The sequence below is a fragment of the Sapajus apella genome, unplaced genomic scaffold (genome assembly GCF_009761245.1).
Source record: "Sapajus apella isolate SASKATOON/1434 unplaced genomic scaffold, GSC_monkey_1.0 scaffold14, whole genome shotgun sequence".
Classification (NCBI taxonomy): domain Eukaryota; kingdom Metazoa; phylum Chordata; class Mammalia; order Primates; family Cebidae; genus Sapajus; species Sapajus apella.
The window spans coordinates 16,418,444-16,443,228 of NW_022436954.1; the positions used below are offsets into that span (position 1 = coordinate 16,418,444).

Here is a 24,785-nt window from a genome sequence, read left to right on the forward strand (position 1 = left end):
GGCTCACCGCAACCTCCGCCTCCTGGGTTCAGGCAATTCTCCTGCCTTAACCTCCTGAGTATCTGGGATTACAGGCACGCGCCACCATGTCCAGCTAATTTTTTGTATTTTTAGTAGAGACGGGGTTTCACCGTGTTGACCAGGATGGTCTCGATCTCTTGACCTCGTGATCCACCTGCCTCGGCCTCCCAAAGTGCTGGGATTACAGGCTTGAGCCACCGCGCCCGGCCTTGAGTTTTAAGGTTTTTAAATGATTTTCCTATCTTTCTTCTGGAGTTTAGAATACATTACTTAGCTCTTTTCTATCAGAGCAGTTACTCTACCTACTTGATGTATATATCTCCAACACATTACACTTATTCTTTTCAACCTTTACATTCTGTTCTGGAACTTCCCACTTCACGCTACCCCTACCTCCAGCCTATGTTACTGACACCCTCAGGTCTCAATTTAAATATGTCATCTCCTTAAAGAGACATTTTTCTTAGCTCTCAGAGGAACCTTTTTGGTCACTTTTACTTATTTACTTCTTAGCATATATTATGTAATTTTTAATTGTTTGTCTATATATTGTTAGGTTTTTCTTGTAGAAATGCAAGCAGAGCATAGATTTTTTTTCCCCTGTGAGTTTACCTCAATGGCTCAACAGTGCCTGCAACAAACTAGGTGGTCAAAAATATTTGTTGAACAAAATTGGCCAAAACTGGCATCATCTTCTCTGTACAATGAAGTGATAAAAACAGTATCTGACTAACCAGTTGGCTGTGTTTCTGTGTCTTTATTTTTTTATTTTTATTTTTATATTCTAAAAATATTGTGACAAGGTTGCCTCAGCAGTGTTTTGTTTTTTTTTTTTTTTTTTTTTTTTTGTGGGGTCTCACTCTGTCTCCCAGGCTGGAGTGTGTGGTAACCTGATCTCTGTTTACTGGAACCTCTACCTCCCAGGCTCAAGGGATCCTCTAGGGGCTGTGACTGCAGGCGAGTGCCACCATGCCTGGCTAATTTTTTACTTTTTGTGGAAGCAAGATATCATTATGTTGCCTAGGATGATCTTGAACTCCTGGACTCAAGTGATCTGCCTGCCTCGGCCTCCCAAAGTGCTAAAGTGCTGGGATCATAGGCATGAGCCATTGTGCCCAGTCCTCAATTTTTTTGTGTGTGTGGAGACACAGTCTAGACTAGTCTCAAACTCCTGGCTTCAAACAATCCTCTCGCCCCAGCCTCCCAAAGTTCTGGGATTACTGGTGTGAGCCACTGCACCAGACTTGTTCCTGTGTCTTTGGATGTGAACAGTATCTTAACAGCCCAGTTCAGAAAGTCTTTGACTAAGAAAGCTAGAAAAATTATAGATCTGAATTTTTAAAAATTTTCTAATCTGTTTTGAGAGGTACTAGTCAAATACATTGTAAGATGTCATTCTGTTAGAATTTGCCTGATGTTTTTCTCATTATTAGACTAGAGTTACAGGTTTTGGGCAGGAAGACCGCAGAAGTAAAGTGCCATTTTCATCACCTCATATCAAAGGTACATGCTATCAACATGATTTATGACTGTTAATATTGACCTTTATTGTTCATACTAACCTGAAGTAGTGTTTGTGAGGTTTCTCCGGTGTGAATTTACTCTTTTTCCCCCTTCTTTTCCATACTGTATTTTTTTAAAGGAAGTCACTGTATGCAGCCCACACTTAAGGAATGGGGAGTTCCTTGATTGTTAAAGTAGAGTATCTACATAATTTATTTGGAATTCTTGTCTCTCCTTCCCCGTTTATTAGTTTAGCCAAGTATTTACTGATAATAGTATCGACTCAAGGATATCTATTTTGTATTTTAGGTTACATTCCATTATTACTCTATTTTGTTGTTCAGGTTGTTCCAGCTTTCTCCATTGGGAGCTCTTTCAGTTGGCTCCTGTATTCCTTTAACACACACGTACGTGTGTGTGTGTGTGTGTGTGTGTGTGTGTGTGTGTGTGTATTTGTATTGATCTTTGAGTACTTCCTTACTATCTGGAAATGTTCCAGGCTCATCTTGTGTATTTCTTGTCCCAGTGCTAGAATCAGCCATTTCTCCAAGGTGCCTGGTTCCTTTATTGGAGAATGCTATTAGAAACAAGACCTGGGTACTAAGTGTTCTCTTTGCTACTGGGGTGTCATTTCTTTTAGGCCCTTTCAACTATTAGAGCAAAGAAATGTATGAATGTATGCTAACTCCATGTATATAGACATATCTATAAATATTTCTCTTTGTAGCTGTCTTTGTCTATATTAAGTTAAACATGAGTTCCATAGATCACTTTCAGTAGTAGGGTGGGGGGAGTGAGAAATATGAGTTCTTACTAGTATCTCCAATTCTGATCCATTATTATCACATAGATCATTCTAGCCTCCTTTCTTTGCTGATCTTTGAATTCCATTACCATAGTAAAAAACCTAATTTCCACCTCCATTTATTTATTTGTCCATTTCCATTGTATATGGATATACACACAGGGATAGCAGTATTAGAATTGCTAACCCATACTCCATGGGAAAAAACTTTATCAACTAGAGTACATACTTCTGTGCAGTTCCTTTTGCCCTTAATCTTTCAGACTCCACTCATTACCAAAGCTACTTAGGTCAGAACCGTTTTTCCACCCCTTTTGGGGAAGTTGTTTCACACATCTGTAATATAGTTAGATTCCCTTGTCATAGTCTTTATTCTTTTCTGCAATCCCCCAGTCTCCTAAATGACTTTTTAAAATTTGCATACATTTCACTTGTGTAATCCCAGCACTTTGGGAGGCTGAGGCGGGTGCATCACGAGGTCAGGAGTTCAAGACCAGCCTAGCCAAGATGGTAAAACCCCATCTCTACTAAAAATACAAAAAAATTAGCTGGGCGTGGTGGCGGGCGCCTATAATCCCAGCTACTCGGGAGGCTTAGGCAGAGAATTGCTTGAACCTGGGAGGTGGTGGTTGCAGTGAGCAAGATGGTGCCACTGCACTCAAGTCTGAGCGACACAGCAAGACTCAATTTCAAAAAAAAAAAAAAAAAAAGTTTGCATACATTAAAGTTCACTGTTACGTCATAAAGATCTTGAACCTTGGCCTCCCAAAAGTGCTGGGATTAACAGTGTGACCCACTGTGCCCAGCTGTTATAAATTTTTAATTTAAGTAAGTAAATACACAGAAGCAGATTGCTGGGTCATATGGTAAGACTAGGTATAGTTTTGTAAGACACCGACAAACTGTCTTCCAAGTGGCTGTACCATTTTGTGTTAGTATCAGCAATGAATGAGAGTTCCTATTGTTCCATGTTCTTGACAGCACTTAGTTTTATCGGGTTTTTGGATTTTAGCCATTCTAGTAGGTATGTAGTGTGGCCATTTTATTATTATTATTATTTTAAAGAGATGGGGTCTCACTATGTTGACCAGGCTGGTCTCGAACTCCTGATCTCAAGCAAGCCTCCCAAAATGCTAGGATTATAGGAATGAACCACTGTGCCTGGCCTGGTGTTCCCACTTTTTAAAATTTTTGGTTTTCATGACATTACCTTTTTTGAAAATAAATGGTAGTTTTTTAAGAGGAAACTTTTTAAAAATTAACTTTATTTTGTAATAATTTTAGATTATTCCAACAGAAAAGTTGCAAAGATGATATGTAGAATTCCTGAATACCTCTCACCCAGTGTACCCTGTTGTTAACATCTTATATGATACATTTGTGAAAACCAAGAAACCAACATTGGAACATTACTTTAAAAAAATTTTTTTTGAGATAGAGTTTCACTCTTGTTGCCCAGGCTGGAGTGCAATGGCGCGATCTCGGCTCACTGCAACCTCTACCTCCCAGGTTCAGGCAATTCTTCTGCCTCAGCCTCCTAAGTAGCTGGGATTACAGGCGTGAGCCACTGCGCCAGCCTGGAACATTACTTTTAAACAAATTCCAGATTCTGTTTATGTTTTAACAGTTTTTCTATTCATGTCCCCGTTCTGTTTCAGGATCCAATTCAGTGTAACATATTGCACTTGGTGGTCATCTCTATTAGCCTTCTCTGATCTTTGGCAGTTTCTCAGTCTTTCCTTGTTTTCATGACCTTGACAATATTGAGGAGTGCTAGTCAGTTGTTCTGTAGACTATCCTTCCCTTTGTCTTTCTCTGATGTTTTTCTCATGATTAGTTAAGAGTTAATGTGTTTTTGGAAAGAATTCCATAGAATACCATACCATATCATATCAGGGGTTTTGTGATATCCATGTGACATCATTAGTGATATTAACCTTGATCACTTGGTTAAGTTAGTGTTTGCTAGGTTAAGTATTGAAGTTAGTGTTTTTCCCTTCCTTTAGCTGTTCTTCTGAAAATGAGTAGCCAGGTCTAGCATACCCCCAAAGTGAGTGAAGAGCTTAAATTCCACTTCCTGGAGGTAAGGGTATCTACATATATTTGGAATTTTGTAAGGAAGATTTGTCTCTTCCCGCCCATTGATTTCTTTATTCAACTATTTATATCTTATGGACTACTGTGTATGTGTGAGTGTGTATTGACTTATGTATATTAATTCTGTACTTTGAGATTTTGTAATCTAGTAATCTATTTTTTTTCCCTCGAATAATTCCAGCTTTGACTGTTGGGAGCTCTTTCTGGATGGCTCCAGTGTCCCTTTGACATGCCTCTATCTTTTTAATGTTTTTTTTCTTTCTGAGCACTTTTTTATTCTCTGGTACTTTAAGATGCTCCAGGCTCATCTTTTATTTTCTCTGCCCCAACCCTAGAATTAGACATTTCTCCAAAGAGTTCTGGTTCCTTTTACTTGATAGAAACCTAGATCTGGGTACTCTGCCGTCTGCTCCTTGCTAGTGGTGTGTCAGTGTTTCTAGGCCCTCTGAACCAAAACAGCTAGGTAATAGATGTATGTACTTTAAAGGATAATGGTGCATGATTATTCATTTATACTTTTTTAAAATTTTTGTTAGTTGACAGTAATCACAGATTTTATTGACCTCTGTCAGACAGATTCTATTCAATCTTTTATGCACAATTTCTTAAATCAATTGCTAAATTACAAGGAAGGCACTGCTTCAAGATAACTAGAAGTGTTAGCTTGATCACGAGGTTGAGAAAAGAAAGCTATAAAACATAAAGCCAGCCTGAGCAACACAGAGAGACCTCATCTCTAGGAAAATAAAAAAAAATTAGCAGGGAGTGATGGTGCATGCCTGTGATCCAGCTATTAGGAGGCAGAGGTGGGAGGATTGCTTGGGCCTGGGAGGTCAAGGCAGCAGTGAGCTGTGTTTGTGCCACTGGACTCCAGCCTGGGCGACAGAGTGAGACCCTGTCTGAAAAAGAAAAGAAAAATCTCTATGCAGTAAATAAAAATATCTTTACACTTTAGAGGACTGCCTACAAATTTTGAGCAATGTTTAATATGGAAGATTCCTTGAAACCTATGGATAGTCCCCTTAAATATCACCAAATAACATAATTTGTTTAATAATGAATCTGCTTTCCATAGGATAAAAAGGAATAGATTGCTTGTACACCCAGAGAAGCAGTTTGTTTTAGACCTGAGAGGACTTGGTCCTAAGGGCTCTAACCTGACTCTTAAGCTTTTTTTTTTTTGGAGACGGAGTTTTGCTCTTGTGCCCAGGCTGGTGTGCAGTGGTGCAGTCTCTGCAACCTCCGCCTCCCAGGTTCAAGTGATTCTCTTGCCTCAGCCTCCTCAGTAGCTGGGAGTACAGGTGTGTACCACCATGCCTGGCTAATTTTTGTAATTTTAGTAGATAGGGTTTTGCCATGTTGGCCAGGCTGGTTTCAATCTCCTGACCTCAAGTGATCCACTGGCCTTGGCCTCCCAGAGTGCTGGGATTACAGGCCAATTTAGGCTGCTGTTACACCAAAGGACTTACGTCTGAAGTCAACTAACGTCTCTGAATGACACTGGGATGATGATTGTAATAATATAGTAAAAGGCCAAGGTGGGCGTATCGCCTGAGGTCAGGCTTTTGAGACCAGCCTGGCCAACATGGTGAAACCTTCTCTCTACTAATAATACAGAATAATACAAAAATTAGCCAGGCATGGTGGCAGGTGCCTGTAACCCAGCTTCTAAGGAGGCTGAGGCAGGAGAATCACTTGAATCCAGGAGGTGGAGGTTGCAGTGAGCCGAGATCACACCACTGCACTCCAGCCTGGGTAACGAGCGAAACTCCATTGGAAATAATAACAACAATAATAATAATATAGTAATGATAGCTGTGGTTTACTGAGTGCTTGGTATTTGCCATGAAATCTGTTAATACTAGTACTTACTTGCATAAAGTCATTGGATTTGTTTGATTTTAACCTTTCCAGTCAGCCTTTCTCTTGTCTGGCCACATGGGTTATATTTTTGTTCTTTACTCTTGCCTATGTCTTTCAGAGGTCCACACACATGCCTGAAACATTCTCTGTTTTTGCCTTTGCTTGCCTAATCCCTATTAATTTCCTTTAGTTTTCAGCCTGAGTATCACTTTCATAGGGAGACCTTCCCTGAATCCCCCCTATCCCATTCTAGATTAGATTGCTCTATCACACTATCTCATTGTACTTCACCCCAGGGCTATTGTTGTCCACAACCTATACTCGGCATCTAGATGAGCATCTAACACCGAATAGCCTCACATTATCTGAAAAGCACAATTGTACTTTTGGGGCAGGAGAATAATATGAATATTTGTGGGGAATTTTTTTTTTTTTTTTTTTTTTTTTTTGAGATATGCTCTTGCTTTGTCACCCAGGCTGGAGTGCAGTGGCTCAATCATGGCTTACTGTAGCTTTGACCTCCTGGGTTCAAGCAGTCCGCCCACCTCAGCCTCTTGAGTAGCTGAGACTACAGGTGCATGCCACTACAGTGGCCTGACTAAGGAGGGAATTCTTAACATGTACAAGGCAAAATCTCATATAATTTTTACAGCAATAATTAGTTGAGTCATGTTAGGCAAGTTACTCTCTGTGCCTCAGTTGCCTTATTATTAAACAGGGATAATAATATCAACTTGGAGTTTTAAGGATTAAATGAGTAAATACATATGAAGTGCTTAGGACAGTGCCTAGCACATAATATGTGCTCAAGAAGTCTGTGAAAAATAGTTGAATAAAACTGAGAATCTGCTAGTTTGTGGCAGAGCAAGGTTTGCAACTCTGTCTACCTTCAGAGCTCAGCATGACTCCAGGTTTACACTAAATTTAATCTCAAGTAGAGCTTTCTATGGTAAGATTTACTTCAAGCAACTGTTGTACTGCCATGGCTTTGCCAAAGTGAAAGATCCTAAAAATGAAATTCCTCTCTTTTAGTGGCTCCTATAATAAAAAAGTAACTAACTAGGAAAACAGTGGCAAAAATTTTAGAAAATTTCAAAATAGTTTTACTGAGTGATTTTTTTCACTTTGAAAAAGGATTTACTTCAGAATTATATTACATATATCTTGTTTTCTCAACACATTTGAAATACATATTCTACAAGATTTTCTTTATGAGACGAGGTTCAGCGGCTTACGCCTGTAATCCCAGCCCTTTGGGAGGCGGAGGCAGGTAGTTCACTTGAGTCCAGGAGTTCAAAACCAGCCTGGGCAAGATGGTGAGACCCCCATCTTTACACAAAGTAAAAAAGTTAGCTGGGCATGGTGGGGCACACCTGTTGTCCCAGCCACATGAGACACTGAGGCAGGAGGATTGCCAGAACCCAGGAGGTCAAAGCTGCAGTGAGCCGTGTTCATGCCACTGCACTCCAGCCTCAGTAACAAAGCAAGACCCTGTCTCAAAAAAAAAAAAACACACACACAAAAAGATACATTTATTGTATATTTAAGACTTTTTGCTAGGTGGGGTGGCTCATGCCTATAATATCAACACTTTGGGAGGCCAAGGCAGGAGGATTGCTTGAGTCTGAGAGTTCGAGACCAGCTTGGACCACATAATGAGACCCTGTCTCTACAAAAATTAAAAAAATTAGACAGATGTGGTGGCGCATGCGCCAGTAGTCCTAGCTACTCAGGAGGCTGAGGCAGGAGGCTCACTTGAGCCTGGGAGGTTGAGGCTAGCGTGAACGGTGATTGCACCACCATTCTCCAGCCTGGGCAGTGAGCAAGACCCTGTCTCAAAAAACAAAAAGACTTCTGTGACTTGATGAAATGGTGCCATTTTAGAAATTTTACACTAGAGTACAAAGTACTATGCTCATTGCTGGGATAATGAATAAGACTCCGTTCCTTCTTTCGAAGGAGATATCGTGCACACAAAAAATGTTAAGAGGGAAAGTGAAGTGTAGCCTATGGGATGAGTATGGACAGATGATCCATCTTCAAGGCTCTAAGTGGGAATTTTAGTTTTAAAGCTTTTAAAAGCATTATTTATAATTTAAGTGAGAGCTAAATAAAGAAAAAGTAAATGAAAAAATTAATATAAAATACAAATAAAAACATTATTATAAAAGACACTGAAGCTCATTATTAAAAATCAGAAGGCATGGATGGGTATTCAAGTAAAAAGTAAAAGTTTTTGTTTTTTTAAAATTTTTTTTGCTTAACCCCTAGACACAGTTCTCAGAAGTAGACATGGTTAACAATTCTCTACAGATCCTTCCAGAAAATGTTTATGTGTATTCAAACATGTACAATGTTGTCCTAGTTTCCTATGGCTGCTGTAACAAAATGACCACAAACTTGGTGGCTTAAAACAATGGGATTTATTCTCTCACAGTCTGGAGGCCAGAAATTCGAAATGAGTCTTATGGACCTACATCAAGATGTCAGTCATCAGGGCCACACTCCCTCCAGAGGCCTTAGGAAAGAATCCATTCCTTGCCTCTTCCAGCTTCTGATGGCTGCTGGCATTCCTAGGCCTGTGGCCATCTTACTCTACCCTGTTCTAATCTTTCTCTGATCCCTCTTCATATCACTTTCTCCATGGTGTCAAATCTCCCTCTGTCTCATGCATAAGGATGTATGTGATTGCCTTTAGGACCCACCCAGATAATCCGGGGTAATCTCCCCATCTCAGGATTCTTAATTTAATCACATCTGCAAAGACTGTTTTTCCATATAAAGTAACATTTACAGGTTCCAGGGATTACAACCTGATCTCTTTGAGGGTCATTATCAGCCTACACAAATGCATATGTAAATGTGAGGCATAATATATATATATATATATAAACAAAAAAGGAATTAAACTTCGTATACTGTCTTGCAAATTTCTTCCTAAAAGTTAATGGATTTCTTCCACATTGGCACATTTGACCCTTGAGCAATGCTGAGGTTAGGGATCCCCTTGTGCAGTTGAAGCTTCACATATAACTTTGGACTTCCCCAAAACTTTACTAGTAGCTTTCTGTTGACCAGAAGCCTTATTGATAACACCGTTGTTTAACACATATTTTGTAGGTTATATGTATTAAATATTATATTCTTGTAGTAAAGTAAACTAGAGAAAAGCAAACGTTAAGAGAATCAGAAAAATGAAAAAATAAGAAAATCAGAAAAAGGAAAAAGTATTTTTTGTCGCTCCATCATTCAGGGTGGAGTGCTGTGGTGCACTCTTGGCTCACTAGTCCTGGGCTCAGTTGATCCTTCTACCTCAGCCTCCCGAGTAGCTGGGACTAACAGGCATGCACCACCATGCGCAGCTAATTTTTTATTTCTTTTTTAGAGACAGGTCTCATTTTGTGGCCCAATAAATAGAAAATATATTTACTATTTATTAAATGGAAGTAGATCATCATAAAGGTCTTCACACTTGTCATCTTCATGTTGAATAGGCTGAGGAAGAGTCGGGGTTGGTCTTGCTGTCTTAGGGGTGACAAGGGCAGAAGAAAATTCACATGCAAGTCAACCTGTGCAGTTCAAATTCATGTTGTTCAAGGGTCTGTATATTTTTACTGTATATATTTACTTCTGTCTTCTATATTTTTTGTTTTCTTTAAATATCTGAAAGGAATTTTTGTATAGATTAATGTCTCATTTTTTTCTGTGTGGCAAAAAACAATAGTATAAAATTTGCCATCTTCAACATTTTTAAGTCTACTCTTTAATAGTGTTAAGTATATTCACATTGTTATAAAACAGATCTCCAGAACTTTCTCATCTTGCTAGTCTGAAACTCTTATCTAAATATTTCTCTTATCCCCCTCCTGAGCCACGCCCCCTCACCCTGTCTTTGGTTACTACCATTCTACTTTCTGGTTCTATGAATTTATGAATTTGACTGCATGCCTTATAAAAGTGGGATCATACAGTATTTGGCTTTTTTTTTTTTTGGTGACTGTTAATAGATCTTTGTCTCTAATATTTAAAATGTTTAATTTACTAATAAGCACAGCACAGGGTATTATCCGTTTGTGTGTGCGTGCACACATACACTCACTGTGCTATGTTTACCGCAGTTAACTGAAGTCCTGTGTCAGTAGACTGCTGTATAACAGAAAGTATGGGTCATACCTCTTGTGATAAATATTTGTTGGGTACTTATATTGTATCACACACTGGGAGAAAAAGATAATTAAGATACATTCCAGCCCTTGCCCTTGGAGCATTCACAATCTGATGAAAAGCCTGATCTGCAAACAGTCTCCGTTTCCCACCCCCTCCCCCCCAGTAAGAAAACTATACTTGGCAACTTTAGCTTAGGGTTCTCTAAAACCTTCAGAATAAGAGTAACCTGAGTCTGCTCCCTGGTGGAGGACTCTTCATTCCTATCCTTTGGATTCTTAAATTTCTGCTTGAACTCTTGTTCGGGATAGGAGACATTGGTTTACTTACAAATGGTTTTTAACCTTATTACATTGATTTCCATACTGATCTAATGATGGCCTACGGATTTAAGGAGGTGTATTGATTCATCTAAATTAGATGGAGTAATACAGACTTTAAAAAGCACATATCTTTCCTGTTGGTATGATGAGAGACATAAAATGCAGTCAAACCTTGTAAACTAGGATTCAGGACAAACTCCTCCTACGAAAAAAGAAAATAAAAAACTAGTTGCCAACCTTTGGAGATCTCAGACCCTAAGACAACTCCTTGAAATATTGTTGTTTCTACTACAATTTTCTTAAGAAGCCTTCGTATTAAATTATGATTGCACATTACAATTGTTTTGGCATGCTTATATATTTGTTTACATTGACTTATAAGTCCATTTTTGAAAGATCACAGTTTACACACACGAAGGGGAAGTTGTTTTTTCTTTTATGGGCTTAGGGTCTCGTTCGGTTGTTCAGGGTGGAGTGCTGTGGTGCAATCTGGCTCACTGCAGCCTAGTCCTAGCTTGGAATCCTCTCATCTCAGCCTCCCGAGTAGCTAGGACTACAGGTGTGCACCACCATGTCCAGCTAATTTTTTTATTTGTTGTAGAGATGAGGTCTCACTTTGTTGCCCAGGCTTGTATTTTTCTATTTTACCTTCTGTTACTTTCCTACCTATCTTGTATCATTGTCCAGGATTCTTCCAGTGTTGTAAAGAAGGAAGTCCATGAATGGGTGAGGTAGAGCATTGTAGGATCTTTTCTGGGCCTTTGAGTTGACATTTGAAGAACTGCTCGAGTCCAAGGGAGGTTAATGGAGTAAGCAGCTTACATATAATGAAGGAATATGTATTTACCTTGATTTGGCTGTTACCTGCTTTAATTTTTTTCACCCTTCCAGGAGGGATTAGAACTGTGATAGTGAGAACTGGTCATCTCCTTTGTTTCTGGAATATTACGTGTATCACCACCAAAAAAAGAGGTCTACCCAACTGCAGCAGTCTTCCTAGTTGGTCCTTCATATATCTCTTGCCTTGGAAAGCCTGTGACCTGGAAGCAACGCCTGAGGCCTGCAAACCTCTGGGCGAAGATACACTGCGGCCCCTTTAAGGTTTCAGTGTGTGCAGAAAGGGGGACTGGAGGGTGGGGCGGGCACTCTGACAGTGGAGCTCTGAGCCCCGCCCTCGGAGGAGGCGTTTCCCAGCAGCCCGCAGCACCAATGCTGCCGCCGCCGTCTCAGCCTGCCGGGTATTCCTGCTGATCGATCCTGCTCGGACCTTAGGTCCCTTGACCTCTCCCTTCCCAGGGAGCGTAAGTGTCAAACTGCGGGCAAGGGGCAAGCATCCCGCGACCGTGCTGGAAGTCCTGGTGGACAGTACTGGGGACTTTGCTGGCCTATCAGAGGCTAAGGCGATGAAAGAGCGTAAACAATGCCGGCTGCAGTGAGCTAAAGCCAGGGCATCTGCTCTACTTCTGGGTGGTGACAGCAGCTCTAGTGTGCTTGTTTGGGTATGCAGGGGGTGAGCAGTGCCCACGACCTGGGCTTGCCCCAGCCTGGTTCTTACTTGGGGTGAGGAGAGGGTTGCTTTTACCAGAGTATTAACCCATTTGAGCTGAATGGGTGGAGCTGAATCTCTTGCTCTGGGCCTTGGATCCTTAGCCTGGTATTTGAAGACCTCGGTAGCTTTGGGATGAGTAAGCATTAGGTTTTCAGCCACCTTGGTACAGTCGAGCAGTAACTCCGAGTTGCCCTAATTCTCAGCCAGGTTTAGCTTTCTGTCTGTCCAGAGGCCTGTGTTGGTATCCTGTCTCCCTTTTGGATATGTTGACAGTGATCATCTATTAGGAAGAGTCCAGTTAACCTTCTTTCCTGCTGATAGGAAGAGCACAATGTGAAAGAGATAGCTCTTTATCCCTCTCCCTCTTTGAAGGAATTTGTGGGAGGCCACCATCCCAAGAATGAGAAAACAAACTCAACAAAGTTTGAGATAACCTGCTAGAAAACAGTTCAGATTTCTGGCCCCCTGGCAATGCAGAATACTCTAGCAAGAGGATAACACTTATCCTTGTTAATGGAAAATACCTGGAAACAGTGAGGTTTTTTTAATTTGAGAGAAAGTCTTGTCAGTTTTGCCACCTGCTACTCAAGAGATGGGATTTTGTCAGATTTTGGCTAAGTAATAAAAATTTTAAATTCTTTTTGACAGCTACATAGTTGTTATATTTCTTTAATCTTGTTGTCCTTCCTAGACATGGTTTAAGTAGATTTCTGGGCATATATATGCGTTTTTTAAATAATTTTTTTTTAATGGCTCTGTCATGACACTCAGTAATCATTCAAAGGGGTTGCTTTTTGATGAAGCAGATTTTTTTCTCAAACTTCTGTTAGAACCATTCTATGCTTCTGCAATAGCATCTCCTTAGCCAGAAGTGAGAGTCCAGGAATGGTAATCATAGTTCCAGATCTCTTGTATTGTGATAGTGAAGAACTTTTGTAGGTCAAGAGCTTGGGAATTTGCCTAAAATAGTTGTACTGCCAATGCTTCTTTCTAAGTAGAAGAGAAAATAATCTGTATAGTAGCTCTGTAATTACTCTTATAGACTGTCAAAATACAGGAATTTAAACTAAAAAGACACCACACTTGGGCCCATGGGTTGTAGGGAAGAGATGTAGGCTGAGAAGTGGGAGACGTAGGTTCTGGGCCCAACTCTAATATTTCTCATGACTTAGTCTCTCTGTCCCTTATTTTTAACTCGTTGGTTAGCGAGGAAATGAGTAGATTTGGGGATCTCTTTTATGATGGGATATATAATGCCTATTTAATAGGCGATTTGTTATTTATTTGAACACTAAACTGAAAAATCAGACAATTTGGAATTTATTCTAAGTTCTACCTTCATGTATAACCTTGAAAACATTTCTTAACCTCCAGTCTAAAAATAAACAATTACCTCTAAACCTTTTCAGTGACAGTGTGGACTATATGGTATTTGAGCTCTTAGGAAGACATTTTTAGATCAATGGTATATGATTATAATATTTCTGTAAAACATATTTATTTTAGCTCGCCTCCTTGCCTTTTCCTTTGTTTTAGACTGGGATAAAATCTCCTGAGAGCCCTGAATAATTGAAATTTCTGAATATGTGTATTTAGTAGGGACTAGAGCAAATAAACCATAGCAAACATTGTATATGGTTCAAATTAATTTTATTAATGCTTTTCTTTGTTGGCAATTTTATTTGCTTTTTAGGCATCAAGCTCTACTGTTTAGCAAAAACTTGGTTTCTGCTGTTTATAAAATTAAGATCAGTCTGTTCATCCCTATATGATACTCTAACTTTTTGAGAAACTTCCAAATGGTTTTACACAGCAGCTAGACCATTTAGCATTCACAGCAGCTGGACCATTTGGCATTCAACTTAAAAAATACGCAGATCTAGGCCGGGCGCGGTGGCTCACGCCTGTAATCCCAGCACTTTGGGAGGCCGAGGCGGGTGGATCACGAGGTCAAGAGATCGAGACCATCCTGGTCAACATGGTGAAACCCCGTCTCTACTAAAAATACAAAAATTAGCTGGGCATGGTGGCGCGTGCTTGTAATCCCAGCTACTCAGGAGGCTGAGGCAGGAGAATTGCCTGAACCCAGGAGGCGGAGGTTGCGGTGAGCCGAGATCGCGCCATTGCACTCCAGCCTGGGTAACAAGAGCGAAACTCCGTCTCAAAAAAAAAAAAAAAAAAAATACACAGATCTAATAATTTTTATTGTATTTTACAGAGATACCAGTATTCAGTTGATGGGGGTGAAGGGGGAAAGACTGGTCCTGAGTTTGAAAAGCACAGTTTGAGCCGGGCACTATGGCTCATGCCTATAATCCCAGCATTTTGGGAGTCTAAGGCAGGCGGATCACAAGGTCAGGAGTTGAGACCAGCGTGGCCAATATGTTGAAACCCCATCCCTACTAAAAATACAAAAAAATTAGCTGGGCATGGTGGCACGTGCCTGTAATCCCAGCTACTCAGGAGGCTGAGGCAGGAGAATTGCTTGAACCCGGGAGGCAGAGGTTGCAGTGAGTTGAGATCGCACCACTGCACTCCAGCCTGGGTGACAGAGTGAGACTCCATCTCAAAAAAAAAAAAAAGAAAAAAGAAAAGCACAGTTTGTTGAACATGTGAGGTGTTTCCAGTTTTTGACTATTGCAAAGAACATTGCTATAACTATCCCTGTATAGGACTTCTGGTGTAATTTGCATCAGTTTCTGGACTGTATAGCTAGAAATGGGTTTGCTGGATGGTAGGGCATTCTTATGTGATAATGCCATATTGTTTTCCAAACTGTTGTACTATTCTGTCTCCCATCATTGCTGTATTTGAGTTCCTGAGATTCTCTATTAAGACTTGGCTCCTTTAAATTACACTGCTGCTGTTTCATGGCCATCCTAGGGATATTGAAGAGAAGTCTTAATGAAAGTTCCTTCCACATATCCTAATAAGCTTTTACAATTCTTTCTCTGGGATATTTTCTTCTTTGTGATGGGAGGGAATAAGACGTGAAGGAAGAAGCATGGACTCTGAATCTTAGTTTAATTGTTTTGGCAGGTTACTTAATCTTTGCAAGCCTAGTATGTAAAATGAGGAGAATATCTTTATTTCATGTAGATGATGTTAGTACAAAGTGAATTAACATGTTTAAAAAGTACTTTGCACAGTGCTTGATTCAGAATAGATACTACCAGAGTATTATATATTCAATAAGCAAATATTTATTGAAAACATATTTTATGTCGGGCCAGAACTAGGGATGGAGAATTTAGCAGGACCTTGTCTGTGTTACTATAATATTGAAAAATTGGCCAGCCTGGGCAACATAGTGACCCCCATATCTGCAAAAACTAAAAAAATTAGTTGAGCATGGTGACACGTCTATAGTCCCAGCTACTTGGGAAGCTGAGGCAAAAGAATTGCTTGAACCCAGGAGGTGCAGGTTGGGAGAATTGCTTGAGCCTGGGAGGTCAGGGTTGCAGTGAGCTGGGATCACACCACTGCACTCCAGCCTGGGTGGCAGAGTGAGACCCTGTCTCAAAAAAGAAAAAAATTGGAAACAATTTAAATGTCCAGTAATAGGGTTAGTAATTATGGTACATTCTTGAAATGGAGTGTTCTGTAGACTTTAAACATCATATTCTCAAATCTGGGAAAATGTTTGTAATCATGTAAGAAAAATGTTTTAAGAGGATTACGCTTCTCTTTTTCATTTAATTTATATACTACATGTGTATTGAAAGAAAACTGGAAGGAGTCAAGTGGATACATACTTTAGTGTTCATCACGTTTATTAGGTGGTAGTGAAATTGTGTTTTAATACTTACCTTTTTTCTGTAGTTACTAAATTTTCTGCAGTTAACACACATTACTTTTATAATAATGGAAAAAAGGTGTTGTCTAGATAGATAGCATAGGTATGTTGGCTCACGATTGGTGGTATTGCTTGAGCCCAGGCATTTGAGACCAGTCTGGGCAATATAACAAGACCTCGTCTCTACAAAAAATTTAAAAATTAGCTGAGCGTGGTGGTGCACACCTGCAGTCCTAGCAACTCCTAGCTATTCAGGAGGCAGAGGTGGAAGGATCTCTTGAGCCTGGGAGGCAGAGGTTGCATGAGCTGAGATTATGTCACTCCACTTCATCCTGAATGACAGAGCAAGGCGCTGTCTCAAAAAAAAAAGATAGGTAACATAAAGTTATTAAAAGGATGTTGACTATAAACCTCAGTAAAAACAAATGCTTTATGGCCAGGCACAGTGGTTCATGTCTATAATCCCAGCACTTTGGGAGGCTGAGGCAGGCAGATTAAGAGGTCAGGAGTTCAAGAGCAGCCTGGCCAGCATAGTGAAACCCCATCTCTATGAAAAATACAAAAATTTAGCCGGGCATGGTGGCACACGCCTGTAGTCTCAGCTACTCAGGAGGCTGAGGCAGGAGAATCGCTTGAACCCAGGAGGCGGAGGTTGCAGTGAGCCGAGATAGCGCTATTGCACTCCTGTCTGTGTGACAGAGTGAGAATCTGTCTCAAAAAAAAAAAAAAAAAAAAATGGTTTACATAAAGAATATGTATAAAAGTTCATTCAGGGATTTAATTTTGTACTCATTTATGTACACATTGATTGGTCATGTTTGCTAGAATTGGATAGGGAGCTTGGCAGGATCAACATTTTTCCATATTATTTTCTATAAGTAATTCTAGGTGGAAGTATGACTTTCTCCAAAACTTTTTTCTTGGCTTTTTAAAAGGCCAAATAGCTCAGCAATTCAGCTTTATTCTAGCTTTGTTTTATATCTAAGAAGTTCCATTTGGGAAAATATAAGCATCATTTTTTTAAAAACAGATTTTTGGATTTTTCTGAGACAGGGTCTTGCTCTGTTGCCCATGCTGGAGTGTAGTGGCATGATCACAGCTCACTGCAACCTCTGTCTCTTGGGCTAAAGCAGTTCTCCCACCTCAGCTTCCTGGATAGCTTAGACTACAGGCACACACTACATGCCTGGCTAATTTTTGTATTTCTAGTATAGACGGGTTTCACCATGTTGCCTAGGCTGGAATATTTTTATATTTATATTTAGATTTAGATTTTTTGAGGGACTTTGTTTATTTATTCATTTATTTTCTTTTTCTTTTGCCACTGTACCAGTGCAATTTATTTATTTTTTTTAGATGGAGTCTCACTCGGTTGCCCAAGTGGGAGTGTAGTGGCATGATCTCGGCTCACTGCAACTTTCACCTCCTAGGTTCGAGCAATTCTCCTGCCTCAGCCTCCCGAGTAGCTGGGACTACAGGCATGCGCCACAATGCCCAGCTAATTTTTGTATTTTTAGTAGAGAGGGGTTTCACCATGTTGACCAGACTGGTCTTGAACTCCTGACCTCAGGTGATCTGCCCACCTCAGCCTCCCAGAGTGCTGGGATTACAGGCGTGACCCACTGTGTGCAGTCTTGAGTGATTTTTTTTTTTTTAAGTTGTATTAATTGAATTAAGTGGGCATCTGACCGAAGAATGGGATTTTTACTCTTCTTGTTGCATGAATAAGATAATAATCTAAGAAAAGTTATTTTTGTCTTAAGAGACTGCCTGATTGCTAGAGCAAATAAGTATCTACCTTTATCTGACCAGATTCTTACTTTTAATTCTAAGGAAAACCTGGAAGCACAATGGGAGATGACAGTGAGTGGTTGAAACTGCCAGTTGATCAGAAATGTGAACACAAGGTAAGACTCTTCTGGAATTTGATTTTCAGTGTCATTGGCTTGTTTTGTCAGCACTTACACTGTCATCTTACTTAGAAGCCTGTGAAAACATTGGCAGTTTCAAAAATACTGATGCCTTGTTAGATATATGTTACTTTTTCTCATTAAAAATAGGTTTCTCTAGCTCAACTAAAAATTTTTTTGTCTCTGGAAATAATTCAAAGAAAATATATTAGTGAAAAGTAAGTGGTATCTGTAAAAAGTTAGTAACTGACTAGTTTTGTCATCTCCTGTATACAGTACAATATACTTCTGGTACCTAAGTGCCTATTAATATTTTATTAGAGACTCTTCTTTGGAGATGTGTTCTGAATGTGGCCTTAGAACTCCAGCATTTTTTAGGTTCTTTGATCTATATAATCTGGATTCCAATATCTACCCTCAGAATCTACCAATCTTTCTTTTCTAGTTTAAGCTAGCGAGACAATTTATCATATCATGTCATTATTTTGTGGGTATCCTTTCAGATTATCTTATTTTTTTCCCTAACTATATCTCTAGTTTCTTTCATTTTTAATCATTTTGAAAACTGCAAATAGCTACCATTTGGTAGATTTTAGAATTCCATTTCTTCTTGTAAATTTATTCTACTGAAAATCCTCAGGTTAACCACTGTATATTCTTCACAGTTCTTTTAAAGTTTGTTTTGAATCTGAGTATTCAAGATTTATGGTTGTTAATTACTAAAAATACTGAATAAAATATACTAACCTACACAGTTGTATACATACAATTCTACCTATGTAGAGTAGAAATTTGGAACCATGGTCCCTATGTGCTCCACAGAACCGCACCTTCTAATTAATAGAATTAATTAGCCAAGGCTGAATACCATTTCAAAAATCAACATGTAGCTCTTCAAATAATTGGTTTTTATTCTAATTAGCATAGAAATTGTTGGTATGTAGTACATTGAATTGCAACAAAACAAATTTTGGGGAGAATTTTGGAATTTATTCAGAATCGTAACTATGTATAATGCTTTTCTTGGTAGATAATGTATTTTCTCACTGAAAGGAGCAGACAAAATAAATAAATCTGTTAAAGATTTTCCAATTTTTGATTGGTTAATATGTGCTAAGAGTTTTTCAATCTTATGTGGTACTTTTTTTTGGTACTTTTTTTTTTTTTTTTTTTTTTCCATTTTTTGAGCACTTATGTGTTTTTGAAACTTAAAGAATAGAGATGTTAAATCTGGTTTAGGGAACACTCATTCTGCTTTATAGAATGAGATGTTGCCCAATTAAAAAAATAAATAAACCTTGTTTAAATTGGTTAGTAAATGTACAACTATGATGTTAATTTAGGTTATACTTCACTCTAATTGTTGCAGAATAGGTAATGCCTTCTTCCTAATGAAAGCATCTTATAGTGGGTAGGAAGCATTCTTTCCTTAGAAGGAGCAGTTTTTTCTGTGATCATAACACCTGCCCCAAATTACATTTTCATTTAAACAAATAACATGTAAATTATTTGTTTTTCAATCATATGTCAATCCTTCTGTCTCTGTAATCTAATAGTGTTGAGGACAAACATCTAATTCTTTACTAATGCCTAATGCCTAACACAGTAAATACAAATTTGATCATCCCATAAACTAGCATCTCATTTAACTGCCCCTACATCATTTCATTGCTTTCCCATTGCTCTTAGAATAATGAGTGGAATCTTTATTTGGCCTTCATAGTTCTGCATGGTCTGGCCTTTTCCAGTCCTCTCCAGCTCATTTTGTACCATGCTCCCTTTCTCTTTCTTTATAGGAGTGGGAAATACCATATTCCTTGCTGCCATAGGGCCTTAGAGTATACTGTTCCTTCTGGAATGTTCTTCCTTCCCCTTTGCCACTCTTTCCTAATTATCTTTTAGGGCTCAGCTCAATTACCAGTTTCTCAGGAAAATTTTTCTTAACGCTAAGACAGACTAAGCCTTTTATAATATACGCTTTCATAGCACCAAGTTTCTTCTTCTTCGTAGCATTTAATGGTTTCTTAATTTTAAACATATTTGTATGATTGCTTAATGTCCCTCCTACTGGAGTATAAGCTCCACAAGGGCCAGAGCGGAATTGATTTTTATTTACTAAACACCTGTTGAATAAATTAATGAAGAAAGAATACCTTAGTAAAAATGTCTGAAATCTACTAGCTGAAATTAATATACAGTATAGTATAAAGCTGCCTAATGATTATACAAAAATAGAACCAAAAAACAGCATGTACCTTGGAGATAGGGCAGTTTCATCAGGGTGATTTCTCATGTTTGAGTTGTCACATCTTTAATATCATATTCTAAAGAAATAATAACTAATTCTTAGATACAATGTGAGAGTCATTTGTAATGGCCTATTATGAATTTTAGGTGGCCTTGGGAGAGTATCATAAACCCTAAATACTTGTAAGAAGTTTATTAGCTAATCTTTTTTGAAAACTGCCAATTTCCTAAACCCTTTTTTCGTTTCTAAGTCTTGAGGCCCTTTGTTCAAATTGCCTGACATAGGGTATTCATTTTTACTGTCACACCCTCCCCCCCAAAATTAGCAGTAGATGATAATATCATTAAATTCTGTTTTGTTTCAAAATACTACTTTTCTTTTAGCTGTGGAAAGCAAGGTTAAGTGGGTATGAAGAGGCCCTGAAGATCTTCCAGAAAATAAAGGATGAAAAGAGCCCAGAATGGTCCAAATTTTTAGGATTGATCAAAAAATTTGTCACTGATTCCAATGCAGTGGTTCAGTTGAAAGGATTAGAAGCTGCACTTGTTTATGTTGAAAATGCCCATGTAGCAGGAAAGTAAGTACTATCTTTCCAACTTTACTGATAAAAACCCCTGTTTGGTGTTACATAGATTATGTATGTTTGTAAACCACTATCCTTAGTTACCAGCAGTTTTAGCATAGATGAATTGTCTTCTTTCATAGTTCTTTGATACTTGTTTTTCATTCAGTCTTTATTCTCAGAAATCTAAACGGTATAAGAGATCTGTAGAGGAGTAAGATAGAAATAAAATATTGAGGGTTTACCTTAAGGTTTGATGAGCAAGTGGTTTTCTCTTTAAGCTTTTTGTATGGGAGTTATTCTTAACTAAAGAAAGAGTCTTTAGTAACTTCAAAAAGAAACTGAGAGATCGTCAGCAAAGGAATTACCAGAATTTCATTGAAGACATTTGGGCATTATAAAAAACTAAATTTTTTACAAGCGTTCTTAGGTAGGTGATCTTTGAATCACGTTTTTCTCCCTGTATTCATTAGGGCATTTTTATTTCTTAGGGGAGGTAATGCTGACTAAACCTCAGTGACTCCTGGCCTATTTAACTTGATCTGTGAATGACAGATTTCTAGTCATTCTACTCTCCCATACCTCATAGACCTGATTTTCTGTGTCATTGAAAGGAACCCTCCATACAAAAAACAGTTGAAACACTTGACTTAATTGCACAAGAAATATATACTTGACTTACTTAAAAGATTATACCAATAAAGGTCATCATTAATTCAACATCATTATTTCGGCATCACTGGGTTTCCTTTACCATTAATAAAACTATCAGTTTTTATGGCCGGGCGTGGTGGCTCATATTTGTAATCCCAGCACTTTGGGAGGCCGAGGCAGGCGGATCACCTGAGGTCAGGAGTTCGAGACCAGCCTGACCAACATGGAGAAACCCTGTCTCTACTAAAAATACAAAATAAGCCGGGCGTGGTGGCACATGCCTATAATTCCCGCTACTCAGGAGGCTGAGACAGGAGAATCACTTGAACCCGGGAGGCGAAGGTTGTGGTGAGCCAAGATCGTGCCATTTCACTCCAGACTGGTCAACAAGAGCAAAACTCTGTCTCAAAATTAAAAAACTATCACTTTTTAATTTCTCTTCTAATACCAGAGGCTGTTTTTTGATAAATGCTGCATGTAATCTCAACCCACTCAGTTCTTCTAATTCCTAGTAGTATAGGTTTCATTTCATTTAGAAGAGATGCAAAGCAATAAAGTTACTGTAAAGTCTTATCAAGCAGTAAAGAACAGTCTTTTGTTATTAAACGTTCATATCTATTCCCTTTGTGAAGAAATTCTCTTTTTCTAAAAGGTGTTTAAAATTACTTTAAAATGCTTTTGGCCACATGCAGTAGCATGTGCCTGTAGTCCAAGCTACTCAAGAGGCTGGGGCAGGAAGATCACTTGAGCCCAGGAGTTTGAGGTTACAGTGAGCTAAAATCCCACCACTGTACTCCAACTGGGTGACAGCACAAGGAATTTAATATAATAAATTAATATAAATTTCATATAAAAAATTTAAAAGCAAGCATTTTGTAACCCTAATTTTGTAAAGTTTATTTGTATATCCATATACACACACACTTAGAGAAAGGTCTGGAAGGAGGGATATCAAAAAGTTGAAAGGAGTTTTCTCTGGGTGGTGGTATTTCAAGGGATCTTTGCTTTTTTGTTTGAATTTTTACATTTATAAACTGATACTGTGCCTGCTATGACATGTCTTAAAATTTTATGGTTAACACAAGTTTTTAAAATATTCTTGAACATAAATTTAAAAAATAAAGACTCAATCACTGTATTTCCAACATTTGTTAAAGTACTTGTATACCCCCATTCCATGACCTTTTTCCAGTTCTTACTATAAAGTGGGGTTTTTGTTCTTTATAATATGTATTACAGAACCACAGGAGAAGTTGTGTCAGGCGTTGTAAGTAAGGTGTTCAACCAACCAAAAGCCAAAGCCAAGGAGCTGGGCATAGAGATCTGTCTTATGTACATAGAGATTGAGAAAGGAGAGGCTGTTCAAGAAGAGCTCCTGAAAGGCTTGGACAATAAGAACCCCAAGATCATAGTGGCCTGTATAGAGACACTGAGGAAAGCCTTAAGGTAAGACTTTTTGTTTTAGCTCTGTTAACTGGAGCAGCAGTCCCCAACCTTTTTGGCACCAGGGACCAGTTTCGTGGAAGACGATTTTTCCATGGAAGAATTGTATGGGGGATGGTTTTGAGATGAAATTGTTCCACCTTATAAGGAGCATGCACCCTTCCCTCCTTCCCTCACATGTGCAGTTCTCAGTAGGGTTCACAATCCTATGAAAACCTTAATGCCCTGCTGATCTGGCAGGAGGCAGAGCTCGGTGGTAATGCTCACTTGGCAGCTGTTCACCTCCTGCTCTGCCTGCACCTGGTTCCTAACAGGCACCATACTGGTCCACAGCCCAGGGTTTAGGGACCCCTGAACTAGAATATCTCAATTGAATTTGGATTCCTGGTTTAAACAGAAATGGAAACTGCAGAATTTGACTTGACATGCCAAAACAAACAAGAAAGTAACCTGAAAAAGGAACATCATTCCCCAAGTGTGGCACTTCATGTTGACTCATTTTAGCCTTCCAGTGTGTTGTGTAGTTATTTTATCTGAATCCCTTTCTAATGAAGATGAGATTTCTGACCTGTTATCGGATCAAGAATTAGGCTTTTCAGCTGGGGGTGTCAGCTCATGCCTGTAATCCTAGTACTTTGGAAGGCTGTTTTGGGAGGATCACTTGAGGCCAGGAGTTCAAGACCAGCCTTGGCAAGATGGTGAGACCTCTGCCACTATAAAAAAGAAGCTGAGGTGGGAGGATTCCTTGAGCTTAGCAGTTCTAGGCTGCAGTGAGCTGTGATTGCGCGACTGCAATTCAGCCTGGGTGACAGAGCAAGACCCTGTCTCTTTAAAAATAAATAAATATGGCCAGGCACAGTGGCTCACACCTGTAATCCCAGCACTTTGGGAAGCTGAGGCCAGCAGATCATGAGGTTGGGAGTTCGAGACCAGACTGGCCAACATGGTGAAACCTCATCTCTACTAAAAATAAAAAAAATCAGCTAGACATGGTCACACATGCTTGTAATCCCAGCTACTCAGGAGGCTGAGGCAGGAGAATCACTTGAACCCAGGAGGCGGAGGTCACAGTGAACTGAGATCACACCACTGCACTATAGCCTGGGCGACAGAGCAAGACTCCATCTCAAAAATAAATAAATAGCTGGGTGTGGTGGCTCGCACCTGTAATCCCAGCACTTTGGGAGGCTGAGGCAGGCAGATCACGAGGTCAGGAGTTCAAGAGCAGCCTGACCAACATGGTGAAACCCCGTCTCTACTAAAAATACAAAAATTAGCTGGGCGTGGTGGCGCACGCCTATAATCCCAGCTACTAGGGAGGCTGAGGCAGGAGAATCACTTGAATCTGTGAGGCAGAGGTTGCAGTGAGCTGAGATCGCCCCACTGCACTCCAGCCTGGGCAACAGAGTGAGACTGTGTCTCAAAAAATACATACATACATACATTTTAAAAATTGGCCTTTGGTGGAAAAGCACTGCCAAAAAAAGTACTGGCCTTTTGTTGGAAAACTGCTCAGGGTATTTAAGCAGCTCGTTTTCTCTTGCTATCCTTAAGTATAGATTGTCGAAATCTATACTTTGAGATGTTGGCTGAAGATGTAGTTTGTGGACTAAAGCAAACCTTTATTTAGGTGCCTTTTTAGTAAAGTAGAAGCAAATGTTATATGCCTTTATTTTTTTTATTTTATTTTTTTTTTTTTGAGACGGAGTTTCACTCATGTTACCCAGGCTGGAGTGCAATGGCGCCATCTCGGCTCACCGCAACCTCCGCCTCCCGGGTTCAGGCAATTCTCCTGCCTCAGCCTCCTGAGTAGCTGGGATTACAGGCACGCGCCACCATGCCCAGCA

The 24,785-nt window shown here is 39.3% G+C and overlaps 1 protein-coding gene across 3 annotated transcripts in view; it reads left to right on the forward strand.

Annotated features, from left to right (window-relative positions):
* Positions 1-24,785, forward strand: part of CKAP5 (cytoskeleton associated protein 5) — a 110,289-nt gene that overhangs the window by 7,157 nt on the left and 78,347 nt on the right. For 2 of the 3 annotated variants that reach the window (XM_032283405.1, XM_032283407.1), the window contains exons 2-4: positions 17,955-18,028; positions 20,663-20,856; positions 22,735-22,941. In XM_032283405.1, coding sequence (XP_032139296.1) covers positions 17,972-18,028; positions 20,663-20,856; positions 22,735-22,941 — 458 coding nt within the window. In that variant the 5' untranslated portion in view covers positions 17,955-17,971. Of the gene's footprint in view, positions 1-11,977; positions 12,078-17,954; positions 18,029-20,662; positions 20,857-22,734; positions 22,942-24,785 lie in introns of those variants that run through there. The other variant, XM_032283406.1, reaches the window with a different exon arrangement.